This window comes from Protobothrops mucrosquamatus, unplaced genomic scaffold (assembly GCF_001527695.2).
Source record: "Protobothrops mucrosquamatus isolate PMUCROS unplaced genomic scaffold, P.Mucros_1.0 scaffold_201, whole genome shotgun sequence".
Classification (NCBI taxonomy): Eukaryota; Metazoa; Chordata; class Lepidosauria; order Squamata; family Viperidae; genus Protobothrops; species Protobothrops mucrosquamatus.
Window position 1 is genome coordinate 540,347 of NW_015386277.1, and position 16,961 is coordinate 557,307.

Genomic DNA, 16,961 nt, shown 5'->3' on the forward strand with positions numbered 1-16,961 from the left:
CGAAACAAGAAGACTATCTGGGCCCGGTCACGAGATCGAGGAGCCGGGTGCAAAAGGCACCACTCCCATAAAAACAGCCACCCACTGATGGTTAGCCACCCTGACGAAGCCGGCAGGAGGCCGGCGAAAGCTAGGTGCTTTTAAATTGTAAATAAACTGATTATAGTTTTTATCTCCTGGTGGTCTCACGGTTGTGATTTTTTAGATATATATATATATATATATACACACACACACACACACATACATACATACATACATACATACATACATACATATATACTCCATAACATTATACAACAAAACGCAATTTACATAGCTAGTTTTGGGTTCACAATTCAATTACTTGATTAGAAAGGCTTTCAGGGCCCAACTTAGTTTTATCCCTGATCATTCAGCATTCTCTTGACAGCAGTCACCCAAGTGGCATTCCTGAACAAACAAGGCACAGGAAACAATATGCTGCAGCTGATAGCGGTATCCCAATCACAGGACTGGCAACGCACCCTGACTAAGAGAGCTATTGGGCACTGCAATTACATAAATATGTGCACCCTGGAACTGGAAGTGAGCTAACAGCTGGAATGTTTTAGGGTGAAGCTCAATTTATTTTTACGCACACTACATGATGGGATTGTCACATTTTTATAGATACTTTCAAAGATAAAGCATTAATATTTGTATTTACTTACTGGGTCACCTTAACCCAGTGTTTCTCAACCTTAACAGGCCGTGGAATTCTGGGAGTTGAAGTCCACATGCCTTAAAATTGTCAAGGTTGAGAAACATTGCTAACCCTTTGAGGAATATAACAATTATTGTAATAAGTGCACAATTTACATTTCTGACAGCAAAGAATAGCTTGATAACAAATCTGACAGCTGCAGAAACAAACAGAAACAGCTTAGCTTGCCCAAAAGAAAGGGCCATGAAGTTTGTCATACAGGGCAGGAAAGAAAAAAATATGAAATACATTTTGAATAAAGGCCTATACAGTACAAAAGGCCTTATTCCTGAAACACAGTAATCGTTGAAATTTTGCTGTTACAATTTCCAATTATTTCTTAGCTGGATTGGATCTGTTGTGAGCTTGTCTAAATGGGTCATTCCTGCTTGTGATGCCTGTCAATATCTACAAGTTGGATATTTATATAATTTATATATTTTCTCCCAAAGTGCTCTCAAAAACATGTATAAGAACCAAGGAAAATGAAATTTGGTACACACATGGCCCCAGATGCATAATTAACACTTTCAAATTTGGCACTGAATTTATGAGTCAAAATTTTTAATTTTCTAAGGTTAGTATTCTAGGTAAGTCAATCTAGACATTGACAAGTATACTAGGCTACCTACATTAGTAGGTAGACTATTTTAAAACATTCTTCATTAATTTATGTTAATAGTTGTCAGCAATTTACCCATAGAATAATGAATATAATATAATATATTATAATATAATATAATAATGAAATGAAATGAAGCACAGATCTGGCCATGGAAATAACTCTATGAATCTCCTTGCTCTCACTTTGTATGTCTGCAGTATAAACTAGCTGGTTTGGAACTATGACCTCCTTCAGCACAAGACTTAATATTCAGGACTGGGAAAAATAAGTAACAGAAAGGGGGAAAACATATTAAATAAAGATATATTGCATCTAGCTTTACCCAGTTAATACGGTAGTAACCTAGTTGTGAGTTTCATTGAGATGACCAACACAATATAGTTGACAAGCTCCTTTTTGATTGTGAAATCAAAATTCCTTCCACAGGTCAATCAAGGTTCTAGTAGTAGAATATTATATAGACATTGGCTACTAATGAGCACTTACTATAAGTCAAAGCAAGACATTTGAGAAAGGTGTGAATTTAGATAGACTTCCTTTCCTGCATCACCAAAGCTTAACACATAAATAACATTTCCTGTAGACTTGCAGGCAAAACAGGACATACGTGCCTTTTTTGCTTGTTCGAAGGAAGAAAAGCTCTTGAGGCAAGCATAAGGTAAAAACAGGCCCTCTCATTTCCAGAGACTTTTGAGTTTTTAAATCTTGATTTGGGGGGGAAAATATCACAAGGAGAAACAAAAACAAATTGGTTGCTTCATTTAACAATTAAATGCAAAAAAAGTCCACAAATCTATCAACTGATTATTCAAAACTTTGGGACAAAATTAATCTGAAATGTTTTTCATTCATGTACAGAGTACCTGTGGCTATAATTTACCATGATGAGACTGCAAAAAACACATTGTTCCTTTGGGGTTGGGAAAAGCAGATCATTCTACAAGTTCCATTATATCCACAAAAAAATTACTTGAATGAAAATTTTATAATCCACAGACTAGTAAAATAATCCACTATAGTTTAGCAGTTAGGATCTTCCTTTCAGTTACAATTATAGGTTCTAATAAAACCTATAATTTCCTTTAACATATGAATCATCAACTTTAGATAGCTAAAAGGGAATCTATAATTATTTTAGACTAGAAGTAGGGATTTAACAAGAAGAATGGCTCCTTCTGAAACTAATGAAAATCAAATATATCAGAGAAAATTAGGACAGATTTTTTTCCCCTCTGCTGTCTGCTCCTCTATTCATCAGAAAAATATGTAGAAATGAGTTCCACATCAGCAATTTCAAGTAACAGTAGAAACTGTAGTTTAATGTGTCTTGAGACCATCAATTCACTGAAGACTTCTGTATAAAAATAAATAAACTTTGGCACTTAAAAGACCTATCATATCACACTCTTTCAGGATTTTCCCCAAACCTCAGAGGACTACACTTAGCTAGAAGCACATACCAAAACAACTAAACTGGCACTCCTTGCTTCACTGGAAAACTATTTCTACCAAATGTGGGAATTCGACATTTCAGAATACAGGTTGTCCTTGACTGACGATGGCAATTGGGATCTGAATTGTCATCTCTAAGCAATGTGGTCATAAAGCATGCTCACATCGTTTAGGGATAGCAATCCCCGCTGTCTTGGAGGGCATTGTTGAATGAATTTTGTGATCATTAGGCAAGGCAACCTCTTGCTGGCTTTCCACAACAAAATCAGTGTGAAAACTGGCAAGTCACAAGCCCACAGATAGATAAGTAGGAAAAGAATGAAGAAGTGTGGGGAAGGGTTGGGGAGGGTACACAAGAGGTATGACATGGGGAAGGGGTGCAAAGGGGTGAATGGATGCATGAAAGGCATCATGTGGGTCAGAAGAATGCACAAGGGAGGTTCAGGAAACACTGCATGGGTCAGGGAGGGTGCATGAGAGGTGTCCACATAGGTTGGGGAAGTGCCTGGAGTGCATAAGGGACTGGAACAGGTGCAATGGGGCCGGGAGAGGGTATATGGGAGGAGAGACTTACCTGAGATCTTCCTTGCCAACTTCCCCATTGACTTTCTGGGGAAGTTGGCAGAGAAGACTGCAAATAGCAATCATGTGATGGCAGGGTGCTTGGCAACTAGTTGAAAGTACAAATGGATTGCCAAGCACACAGATCATGATCATGTGACCACAGGGATGCTGAGGTGGCCAGACTGTGGGGACTGGTAAAAAATTTCTTCTGTGCCATCATAACCTGAAATAGTCACTTACTGACTAGTCATAGGTCAAGGACTACCTGTTTTCATTTCTTTCATGCTCGCTATGAAGAATTACAGATACCTGGAAATATGGAAATGAAATTTGCACTTAATACAACATAAATCCTGAAAATATATATTAGGCTCAAATAATATTGTTAATAGTTATCAGGGATTCTTGACATTATTTGTGCTCAGTTTATGCACATGTATTGGGAAGACAAAAATAATTCACATTAATATCTGAAGAATTGTATGACTGGTAACATATCAAAGAAATGGAACAGTATTGGAAACACACTTATCTTCTAATAAAATGTTTCAAATTGATTTGCTTTCTGTTTCATAGAACTCCATGTATCAACCATATTGATGTAATTATTGCTATTATTTTATTTGGTTCTGTTATAATTTGGTTTTTTTATTATCTCAATAATTTCAATTGAAATTGCATTGTAATATCCTTGATTAATTATTAATTTTAATTTGTTTATATTTTAACTGCTATGAATGTATTGGTCTATTCTTGAAAACTGCCATGAATCTGTATTATATCTATATGTCTATATATCAGGGGAATGCGTATGAAACTGGAAATTCATGGGATTATTATTGAAGCTCCATTCCTTTTGTGTGTGCATGGATGTCACACAGATATTTAAAGGGGCGAGGTTTCAATCATGATGCCATAATTACTGTTTTGTGTGTTTTGACCTTCCTTCTCATAAAATTGCAATATGAGCAAAAATGCAAACAATTCTACACTAATTATCCATGCTGGAAGGAAACCAAGATTTATATTTGACAGATATGAAAACAAATGCATAAACAAGATTAGAATTACCAGATTTAAATTAGTCCTGTTTGGTCATGTTCTGTTTTGAAATATAATAGTAATTACTTCTGTTAATAGCATATTGAATTACTATCACATGCTTCTCAACATGCTTCTACTAATGACAGGGAATAAAATGTTTGTCCTTTTTCCTATAACTTAGCCTCTTAAACTATTTTTATTTACTCATTTATTCAATAAATACATCTTTTTTACTTCAGTTAGTATTTGATAAACTATAATTTTCTACTATGAGCTGGTACAATTTGGAGCTGTTCCAAAGTAGATTATCATTCCCTAATCTTTTACTTACAGTAAGAACTTGGAACTGATACTTTTGAACACTGATGTTGGACAAGACAGCCAAAAAAACAAATAGATAAACTAAACAAATCAACCCAGAGTTCTTACTAGAGGCACAAATGACCAGGCTCAAATTATATTCTAAAGTTGAGGAAGGTGGAAGGAAAGAGAAGAGGTTGACCAGCAGCAAAATGGCTGGACTCAGTTAAAGTGGCAATAAGTACACAGTTGGGAGATTTGAAAGATAAGGTTGGGGTTAGATTGTCATGGGGAAAAAAACTATGTAGTCATTAGGAGTTAAAAATGGCTTGAGGGCAGATAATCAATCAATCAATAATTAATATTTATGCACAGTAGGTCAAATTTATTTGAAGCAGAAACAGACCCAGTGAGAGCTAAAGTTATGTTTCCCATATTATTCATATTTAAACAATGAAAATTAACTGATCTCTGACAGAAATTTAAAACAATTCCTTACCTTATTTTCCTCCAAAAATTTCAATTTAACTGAAACATCATTGCGCATTTTATCATATTTCTCTTTATGTATTTGGAATAGTTGTTGTGATTGCTCTATCTTTGGCAAAGTATTAGCATCACGGGGGCCAAGATTCAGTTCTTCTAGATCTGTACGGTAAGCATCATATTCAATCCTGAGAATAAAAGAATTAACATGTACAAATATTCACAGAACTGCAACATTTAATTAGAGAGCTAATATGGAACAGTGGTTATGGTGCTGGGCTAGAAGTGGGGAGACCCAAGTTCTAAATGGTTATTAGGAAAAACAATTGAAAGTTCTGTATGTTGTTTTGAGCTTTTGTCGCAAAGGGAGAACATAAATCTTGTAAAAAGCAAACTTAACTTTATGTCATAGTTATAAAACTTTGTAGTGACCAAAGACTATACTCTGTTGCAAAGGTTGTCAGAACCTTGTTCAATGTTTTATTATTTTTATTTTATGTTTTGAACCTGTTGCATAAGTCCCTACATTCACTTTGTGATTGAAGCAGGAAACAAATGAATAAAAATAAAACTTCAAAAATCAGCCATACCTTTATTGTTCATGAATTACTAAATTTTTATTTATTATAACAAAACTGCTTTTAGAATGTGTCTAAATTCTGACCCAACACTACATTGTGTTAAAAAGTTCAATAAATAACTACTTAAATTAAAATAAATAGTAATATATAAGTCATTACCTGGCACTTTCATACTGCTTTACTGTCAGTAGGGTATCCTCAATAGTTTTATTTACCAAAGTGTTCACACTAGCTATAAAAAAATTAATTGCACCAAGCAGAGTTTCACCATTTTTAGCAAGCAACTTCTGAGTATCTGCATTGTATCCAAATTCCTCCTGTTAATATATAATTTTTGAACAGTTAATTCTTCTTTATTAAATGGTACTGGCATTGTAACAGTAATCAAGATATTTTAATTATCAATATGAAAGCAGCCCAGTTAGCTTATTGATCTGCAATATGTTTGTATCATTGCAACTATGTTCTTCATTCTCCCAGTACTCCCTGAATCTTAGCACATGCTTCTTGATTTCAATAGAGCATGAATGGGTTGCTTTTTTTTCTGGATATAAAATCCATGAAATACAAAATAAGGTTACAAAATAGTAAGGTCAATGTCTTAAAATAACCATCTCCAATCCTAGAACATCTTGAGAGAACACTGAAATTAGCAGTAGTAATTCTATTGGTATTCAACATGGAAGGCACATATTATTGGATTTATTTCCATTAAGCTACCAATTATTATCCAATGTCTTTACAAGTTGGATTATCCAATGTCTTTACAAGTTGGATATAAATGTAGGCATTTCAGCAGATAATGAAGATAATTAATGCAAATGAAATCTTACATGGAGTTCTAACGATTTCAAACTTAAGTCTGCAAAAACATCTCCAAGTTGTCGTTGAGTATGCACCATTTGGGAAAGTTGAGTTGATAGAGTTTGCGCCAGTTTCAGGACATTCTCATACTTCTTTTTGTTCTCCCTCAATATTTCAATTTGAGCTTCTAACTCAAGGTCTACAGTTCGTGATCCCCGGCCCAGCTTCTCTGAGATTATTTGACGAGTACACTGTAAAATTTGAGAGAGAAGCTTAAATTAAGTTTTTCAGTTTATTTAAAGTAACATCATTCATGTTATAGAATTAGTATAAAATTATTCTGAAAATATTGCATTTGCTTTTTAAAATTCTCTACATACTTCTTCCTAAAATTTAACTATTTTAAACCATAAGTTCATCCAATATCGGGGGGGAAAAGCTGTGCTGAAAATCAACTGAACAAGGTACTAATAAAACCTTCTAGTAATGAATGCACATACAATTCCTAAGTCACTAAAATAATATGTTGCAGGCCATAAATTTTAACATTTGCAATATGGGAAATATAAGCTTTACCTGATTTCAAATTCAACATATCTGGCTGCCAACTGTATTTGACAGCAAAATATATGGTTCTAAGCACTGGCGAAAAGAATCACCTATTTCTGTAGGACATATAGCATCATTCAGTCACTCTATTACTGACCAAGCATTGGGAAGAACTGTTGAATCTTGTTTTCAAATCTGCTCCCAATTTGGGAATAGGAGGACATTACAGTTAATCAACTGAATCGTTTACTGGGAGATCTTCTCTCTGTTCAGATCACAGAGACATTACAAATCTTTCTGCAACTCAGCCGCTTATTGTATTTGAATCAACAAACCTTAGCATGGTTCTTGAATATAGCAACAATAGTTATTAAACTACTTGATAAGAAGTCACTAAAGATATGGAATATGCAAAACATGTTTCCTTGCACTAATTCATCCAACTATCTTCTAGATACATTAAGTAAGATGATTTAAGTAGATTTAGCCTAGAAAGAAAAATATGCATATTTGTCTGACTACAGTTAAGTCATTTTGCATGATTGCTACTACGGGGTGTTTTAAGATAGAAATATCTTAAAGTATCGTATCTTCTAAAATGGAACTTAGATGATTTTAGAGTTAGGTCTTTCTTTTGGTAGATTAAGTAAAAAAAAAATATTTAACTGAATTGAGTAACTGAACAAGTCCAAGTTGTGAAGCACAATGAATATACTGACCATTTGCAATTTGTTTTTTTTCCGAAACAGAAATTCTTTAATTTTGTGTGTAGATATCCTCATCTGGGAGACTATTCTTATTGGAAATGGCTGCAAAATTGTACCAATCCTACATGGATGTAAATAAATTATGTAGACTGTCTTCTACATGTTAATGTCTAGAGGGAAGGTGCATATGGATTTTTTAAAAACTGAATTGTATTGCTTCTTAAAAATATAATTAAGAATTTAAAAACCTCAGGTATTTATTATGATTATGATGGTCTTAAACGTATCATTGCAGGATGCCACCTGTTCTGAGCAAAGCTGCCTTTTGCAATTGACAGATGGTGATTTTGTCAATGTTGATGAAGTTCAAATGGTACTACACTTGTTTTGGGATTGCACCCAAAGCACCTATTGGTGCTATCCTTGCTTACTTTGTCGTTCTATTTCTATCTGCTAGTCCTTATATTTTGTTCCCTTCTCCATACCTTCTTTATGGGGATAAAGTGAACACAATCTGCTCAATAATATATTTGGTATGTACTCATTCATAAATGATACAAATATATTTTTAAGGTTTTTTCAATAAGTGGGATTTTGTGACTTCCCCCCCCCCCCGAAAAAAGTGAACTAGATATCATAATCTCAGAAACAGACAAAAACAAAACAAAACAAAACACCACTTGTGGCTTATACTATATCTTCCTAAAATGAAAGGTTTACCAATCCGACAGAGTTTTTTCCAGGTTGAGAAGAATGTTTTCATTCCATTAAGGATTTAAATGACAATTGCTAGATAAGACAAAAATCTGCAGAAATAAAATGCTTTTCACCCATTTTGATTGTAGATACATGTGTACCTTAAGGTAAGATAGTTACAATAAAGAACTAATTCTTCCAAATTAAAGTAACGACAAAGAACCTTGCTGGAAACCTTCTGCATGGTGACATAAAAAACTCTCTATCCTAAATTATTAACATAAATTGTATTTTGTAATCTCTATACAGGTAGTCCTCAAGCCCAACATATTTGTTGCTAAGTTAGACAGTTGTTAAATGAATTTTGCCCCATTTTATGACCTTTCTTGCCACCATTGTTAAGTGAGTCACTGCAGTTCTTAAATTAGTAACATGGTTGTTAAGTAAATCTGGTTTCCCCCATTAACATTGCTTGTTAGAAGGTTGCAAAAGGGGATCACTTGACCCCGGGACCCCAGGACATAAATGTGAGTCACTTGCCAAGCATCTGAATTTTGATCACATGACCACGGGGATGCTGCAATGGTCATAAGTGTGAAAAACGGTTATAAGTTACTTTTTTCAGTGATGTTGTAACTTTGAATGGTCAGTAAATGAAGTGTTGTAAGTCGAGGACTACCTGTATACTGTAACACCATATAGAACAATGAAACTTGCTATGTAGTGAATATTTCTTTTATTATCAAATTTATTTACCAATCATCTTGCCGTTTGAAGCAACTCTGAATGGCTTACAGTAAAGTAAAATATACAAATATCAAAACAATTTACAAATATCAAAAAAATACAAGTATGACAACATATTGAAAATTACTTTAATTAAAACAGACTGGAAACACAGGTTTGGATGGGAGAGGTGGGGATGCCTTCTCTGTTAAATGTACCAACTATCTCCAGCCAATTGCTTCTCTTTCAGGAGCCCATGGCAGCTGGCATAGTCAGGTTTTAAGGCTTTTCCTGACGACTAAAAGAGAGGGTGGATCTTACGTCCTGTGGCAAGATATTCCAAAGGGTGGAGCCATGGCAGAAAAGGCTGTTCTTTGGATCTCACCAGCTGAAATTCCTTGGTGGATGGGATCTGCAATTGGCCCCTTCTGCCAGCACAAGTGGGGCGAGCTGATCTCATTGGGGAAAGACGGAGCCACAGATATTGTGGACCCAGGCCATAAAGGGCTCTAAAGGTAAACATCTTGAATAGCCCGAGAGTAAATTGGCAGCCAGTGCAGCTTGTGTAACAGTGGTGTTACATGTGCCACCCAGGGGCCTCCAAAACTGTCTGTGCTGCTGCGTTCTGGACCAATTGTAGCTTACAGATATTCTTAAAGGGTGATCAACAAAAGGTGGTAATTGGTGCACCAATGAAGTTGTGCAAAGGCTCTCTTAGCCACGACTGCCACCTGCTCTTCAAGCGGAAGTTGTGAGTCTAGCACAGTGGTTCTCAACCTTTTTAATGCCGTGACCCCAACCAGTCGTAAGTCGAGGACTTTCCCTGCCCGGGAGCGCCACGCATGCGTGGTTCTGCCCCCTGCGCCGGCCGAGGCGTAGCTGGCAAGCGGCAGAGACGGAGCAGGCCGACCACCAGCTGGCCCAGCCCAAGGGAGGTAAGGCACCCGCCGGAAAAGGGGAAAAAATGGCGGACAAAAAAATGGCGGACAAAAAAAATGGCAGACAGCCTTGCTTGGCGACCCCCATGAAATGGTCGATCGACCCCAAATGGGGTCCCGACCCACAGGTTGAGAACCACTGGTCTAGCAGAACCCCAAAGTAGCATACCAGGTCTGTGGTAGTGCCACCCAATCCAGAACAACAACAATAAACCTCCAGATCCTGAGACCACACTTGCCCATAGCCACTCTTGTCTTATTAGGGTTCAGTTGAGGCCTATTGTCCCCCATCCAGGCCCCTGCAACCTGCAGGTACCAAGAAAGGGTAGCCACAAGCAAGTACGAGCAATGATATAAGTTTCAGCAATTCAGGAATTGTTGGGTGAATACTTAAAATGACCCCAAGGCTTGCTTTAACCCATTTATTTATGGCTGCTCAGTAACATCATTTTTTTAAATAATATATCAATGTCTCATTTGAATCCAAGAAAAGTAACACAGGCTTAAAAATAACCTTAGAAAAATAAACTATAGGAAACAAATTGCTTTCCTTGTTAAATACCATTGCTGCAAAACATTTCTTCCCATTAAATTACTGTTATTGTTTTAACTGCATATCAGCCTTCAAGTTGGAAAATGCAAAATTTCATGGCACGTGAAATACCTGAATCATTTGGCTACTGCAATGAAACTTATACAAACCTTGTATGTATTTAAACTCCATTTTCTTACAAGCTCCAGTTTTTCCATTGCTGGATTCTTTACTTCCTCTGCTAGAACAACTGGTCCACTTTTCTGCTGCACTCTTGGATTGCCTATTTAGAAAACACAGGTAAGTGTATCAAAGCATATTTAGAGCTCTTTAAATGTATTAAAGAGATAAAACAACTTTATTTTCAGCATCGTACTAAAGAAAATAGCACAATAATTTGATTATGGTAAAGTCTAAAAAATAACATTGCTTGCATTTAAATCATAGCTAGCAGTAATTTAGAATTAAGCGACTACAAAACATTCTGCAAGATTCTCATGTGTTGCATTAAGGGACAATTAAATATTAAATATAAATAATTCTCCCAGAAATGTGCAGAAAGGCATATCATCTCTTCTGTTTTCATCACATGCTCATGTTTTACCAAAACTAACAGGCCACTCCTTTTCCGCAATGTAAAGCCACATGAATCAAAAACTACTGTTTTGTGATAAGGATTGAGAGATTCAGCCCATGGCTGCTCCTTTGTGGAATGCCGCAGGGCTCAGTACTCTCTCCATTCCTTTTTAACACCTACATGAAGCTACTGGGTGAGATTATCTGCTACCAGGGCTTAAGGTATCATCAATATGCCAAGAATACACAACTTTACATCTCCACCCTTAGTGACCAATTGATGCTGTCGCTGTCTTCTTGCAATGCTGGAAACGGTAGGGGCCTGGATGGGGGACAACAAGCTTTGACTAAACCCTGGCAAGACCGAATGGCTTTGGAAGCATGGAGCTCTGAGATCTGGGACTCTTTAACATCTTTAGTTCTGGATGGGTTGCACTACCCCCAAACAAACCTGGTGCCCAACTTAGGGTACTTCTGTACTCTCGACTCCTGTTCGAAGAGCAGGTGGCAGTCATGGTCAGAAGAATCTTTGCACAACTTCCTGTTGTGTGCCAGTTGCGTCCATTCCTGGATTGGGAGTTCCTGCGCTCAGACATTCAAGCCCTAGTCATCTAAGACCTGGAATATTTGGTCTACATAGGGCTATCCTTGAAGAGTATTTGGAGGCTACAATTGGGTGCAGAATGCAGCAGCACGGAAAGTTCTTGGGGCTCTCAATGTCCATGTCACACTGCTGCTCTGCAAGCTACGTTGGCTACCAGTTTGCTTCTGGGTGCAATTCCAGATGTTGATAATTTCTTTTAAAGCCCTGTATGACATGGGTGTAGACCAGGGGTGTCAAACTGCTGCCCCATGGGCCAGATGCATTATGCCAAAACCACGCCTATCTCTTTGCCGGCAATGGAAAAAAAGTCGCAATATGTCACGTCACATGACATTGTGAGTTTGACACCCCTGGTCTAGACTATCTGAGGAACTCTCTCAGCCCAACAGGGTCAGTGATGATGATTACTACTACTACCATACAGAGGCATAAACCATGATTTATTGTAAATTTATTGTAAATCCTCAGCCAGCATGGCGGGCTGAGGAATTCTGGGAGTTGAAATCCACAAGTCATAAAGTGCCCAAGGTTGGGGACCCCTGATCTAGATTGCCATAGATGTAATTAATAATCTATTTTGGGAGTGTCTGAATTCCATCTAAAGCAGCATTTCCCAAATTGATAATGTCTAGATGTTTCAGATTATAATTATAATTATAATTTTTTAAGAAACACCAGCCCAGAATATCTGGAGGATTCCAATTCAGGGACATCTGGAGAATGTTAAATCCAGCAGGCATAGAAAACACAAATTACCTTGGTAGCAGTTTGCAGGCCCTTTTATTTGTTTAGCCAAGGGGTGTCAAACTGCCGGCCTGCAGGCCAGATGCCTTGTGGCAAAACCACGCCCACCCTATTGCCGGCAATGGAAAAAAAGTTGCAACACACCGTGACACATCACGTGACATTGCGAGTTTGACACCCCTGGTTTAGCCTGATATATGGATAGAGATAATCTAACTGTAATCACATCCTGGTTACTTTTAACTTGACATCTGTCAATGCGATTATAATACATTATTGCTTTGCCATTTCAAAGGTTTACTTAAAACTTAGAAGATTCTTTTCCAAATGTGATGAATCAAATAAAGTCAAGCCTGTGTTTACGATACAGAATATTTTGGGGGGGTTGACATTTGGATACCAGCACATCCAGAAGAGCTTGCTTGGCACCTATATTATAAACCTTTCAACACCAAAATAATACTAGGGAAGTATAAATCATTTTGAACACCAAACCACTTTGAAGTGAAGAAGTTGCTCTGAATGCAAAACTAGCTATCATTTCTGCAAGTAGTTTTGAGTTCAAAACCTCATTGTTTTGAGCTTGAAAGACTTCCAAGGTAGTCAACCTTGATTCAACTGCAAAATGACAATTTAAAATGATTCCATAATTTTGAGTTTGAAATATTTTGCATACCCCCAGTAAATTCTTTATTTTCCTGCCTTTTTTCAAATGTTACTATTTTAGTATTTTAAATATACCAGTAGTTTTAGTATCTTTTTGAATCTATTTTTATTCATCTTATGATGCATTTCAAAGGTGGTAATATAATTTTCATAAAACCAAGAATCATTCTGTTATTTACTTTAAAAGAAGGTATAAACACCAGCAAATTTGAATAGATATAGATTTGTAAATTGTATTTCCATTACAAAGGATTCCTCAACACAATCATTATTTAGTATTATGATGATAAAATTTAACACAAAATTTCATTCTAATTAACATTTCTCACAACTCATTTTACTGATTGCTTCTCTGGACATGCTTAATACTGAAGGAAGGTAGTATGCAGAACAGAAAAGGTAGTTTATTTGGTAAGCCAAAGCAGCATAAAAGGCAGCATTCTACTTAGCCATAGCAATTAATCACAAGTCAAGGAAGTATAAGCAAACATGGGGATTAGTATTGTATCAGCAAAGCCATTAACTGCTTAGACCTCTGAATACCTTTGGGAATAACTAAATCATTCCCTTGTCCAGCCAGTCTGCAGGCTGCTGCACTGCTAGGCGATATAACAGGAGACATGGGTAATGATGAGGGACCTGGAAATGGGACATATGCCATCAACATCCATCTTCATTTAATCAATATATTTTAATGCACAAAATATTGGGTGAAACTGAAGCAAAACTTGAAGTGAATTAGACTTCACATTTAAATAAAAGGCAATCTATTACCTTCTTCATATGGTGACTAAATCACATAGAGAGCTATTTTGCGTATAGCCATTAGATTCTCAACCACTGTTTGTTACCAATTACTGCTAGCATGTACATTTTACTGCTGAAATCACTCTATTAAATTGAAGGTTACAGGATGGCTCCTTATTTACCAATAATACACACTGAATTCTGTTACCTTGAAAAGGTCCAACTCCAATAGTCCCCTCCTCGGTACTGTCAAAGCCATGAGAGGTGATCTGTGTTTCGGACAAGCCAAGTCCAGCTGGCAAAGAACGCTTCAACTCCTTAGAAATGTTTGAATAAAAGGGAATATCCATGTAAAAATCCCAAATAAGGGAACACTTAGGCATAATAACAGTCTTTAAGTCATCTTGAATAATGTGTTCTGTAGTTTGGAATCTATTTTATGGTGTCATGATGTTCTATTTTAATGACAACACAATGCTCAATTACAACAGTTTCCAGGTTTAAGAGACCCCTTGTGTAGCCTAGACGCTTCCCCTGACCCTAAGGAGAACAGTCCAGCATATCCTTGAAAAAACAGGAGGAAAAATTCTAGAGCACTGATTGATTCCAAACTGGAAGGCATTTTTCAAGACTGTTACCTTGAATGTTACGTAGTGCAATAAGCAGATATTCTGTGTATATGTGTCTTGTTTCTTATTTCCAGTAAAGAAACTAATCTAGCTAACTCTTATCATTAAGCCTTCTGCAAGAAGAGTTTCCCAATACAGGGTTAACTATCTGAAGAGCTGAGATCAATCACAGATACATTTATGGATCAAACTTCTATTATCCAATAGTTTAATTAAACAACTGTGGTTGCTTAGATAGTAAAGTTAAAGCTGTAAACTAGGTCTTTGTATCAAAAACTCAATGCAAATTTATGTAGATTGCAGATACAAAAATCTTAGATCGTTTAAAATATTCTGAGAGTCAATTCTAACAGTCCTTTTCTTTCAGCCATTCTGAAAATAAGTATTTGAACAGTAAAGTAGTAATCTTTGTACAGAATCTGCACTCTTATTTCTGTTGATAAAATTTGTCCATTCAGCAAAATGGCAGTGGGGCAAGTACAATGACTTCTAGTCATTGACTTCTTAAGAGTTGGGGACTAGCAACTGGAATTGATGACAATGAACTGAGCAAATTAAATCTGATGTTCCTATTTGGACACAATTCAAAATTAATCCAGAAAGTTTTTTTCAATTTTACCTCTTTATTCTGTTTTGGCAAACTGATAAATAAATACTAAACATCTCTATAGTAACACATACAACGTGATTTAGAGATTTAAATTCATGCCATAGATTGCTATTAACCCATTAGAGCCTCAGGATTTCAAGTTTTTTCCAATTTCATTGTTTCTAATTTGATACATTCATGCCTTATTTGCTACAAGCCATAATTTGCTATTTCATCCATTCAATGAGATATCACTAGAAGACAAAGATCAAGCCATAGATTTGGAGAAAAAGATAAGCAAGTGATAGAGAAGGATAAAAAAGTGGAACTCTCCATATATAAGAGGAAGGAGCAAATACTAGAGACTGAAGCAATTCTACATTTGTTTACTTAATATAAAATATAATGCATACAATGAACTTTACATTTGTCTGTTCCATAATATTTAATCCAGTCATCAAACTAAAACAATATTTAACTGAATGATGGATAACCATTTCCAATTAGCAAGTCAGCAGAACATGACATTTTGGTTTGCAACACATTTGCAAAACCAGGCTTTGATAATCTACTGTATTTGCTTGGATAAATAACTGAAATCCTGCCATATTATAGCATTCCACTGGAGGATGAAGATGGAAACATAGCAAAACCAAGATCTATGTATATATAGTCCTTGATATACAACCAAGCCAAAACCGGGAACTTGTGATCTGAATTCGAAGTTCTGTTGGTTGGGCCCCCTTGGAGGTCCCATGACCAAACATTTATGACTGCTACAACATACAACCTTAATGGGCAGGCTCCATGCAGTCATATGTAATAAAGTATGTGATATGTGCAGACATCTCTTGGGATTTCTCCAAAAACCTAAATAGTTATGACCAAATAGTATATGCAGGTGTAATTACATAGTCAAGAAATTATCATTATTTAGATGGAACAGCAATATGCTCATTAACGATATCTATAACAGGATTAAACTATAGAGAAATCCACAAAATTTACAGAAAGAGAAATATTGTAAAGATAGCACTGAAACCAGCTTCTGCCATTAAGCATTATGGCACACTGAAAAGATGTCTTTAAATTAAATGCTAACAGTAATTTATTAATGAATACTTAAACAAGGAATTTTATCTTTTTTTCAGTTATGTTACTTTCTGGTTCAATTGACTAAAATACTATTTTGACTTGCATCGTACCAAAATAATTTCTCTAGAGCTCCATTTTTCAGATATGAAGGGTGACGTTTACCTCACCCCAACTGAACTAAGAGGTCTTTTATTTTTTAATTGAAGTTGAATTAAGTTGTCTCTACTACATATCTTCACTGATACAGGTGTGTGGCTGGTATTAGGGTTCTTTTAAAAATAAAATTTTCAAGTTTGAGCATAAGAATGTATCCTTTTACTTTCCTGGATGTTTGTATTTCTTTAATTAAAGTTAGCGCTCTGTGCTGTCTGGGGATTTCTATAAATATCCCATATTCTCTCTCAACCCTTTCCATGCCCATGTTCTGGCAACTGCAAAATGTTTTCTTATTTCCTACAAAGTGCCAAAGTTTTACAGTAATGAACAATAATCAGGGATAAAGCTTTAATCATTTACAAGATTCAGTCTTTATAGAAAAGCTGTCAGCTTTAGTTTCAAAGCCCCAGTGTTAATGACCATAATA

At 36.1% G+C, this 16,961-nt stretch overlaps 1 protein-coding gene across 4 annotated transcripts in view; it reads right to left on the reverse strand.

The window, feature by feature from the left end:
- ARFIP1 (ADP ribosylation factor interacting protein 1) overlaps nucleotides 1–16,961 on the reverse strand; it is a 45,061-nt gene that overhangs the window by 9,231 nt on the left and 18,869 nt on the right. For 3 of the 4 annotated variants that reach the window (XM_015825694.1, XM_015825677.1, XM_015825670.1), the window contains 6 exons: nucleotides 14,274–14,382; nucleotides 13,862–13,957; nucleotides 10,899–11,011; nucleotides 6,610–6,831; nucleotides 5,936–6,093; nucleotides 5,209–5,383 (listed from right to left, as the gene is read on the reverse strand). In XM_015825694.1, coding sequence (XP_015681180.1) covers nucleotides 5,209–5,383; nucleotides 5,936–6,093; nucleotides 6,610–6,831; nucleotides 10,899–11,011; nucleotides 13,862–13,957; nucleotides 14,274–14,382 — 873 coding nt within the window. The remainder of the gene's footprint in view (nucleotides 1–5,208; nucleotides 5,384–5,935; nucleotides 6,094–6,609; nucleotides 6,832–10,898; nucleotides 11,012–13,861; nucleotides 13,958–14,273; nucleotides 14,383–16,961) is intronic. The other variant, XM_015825686.1, reaches the window with a different exon arrangement.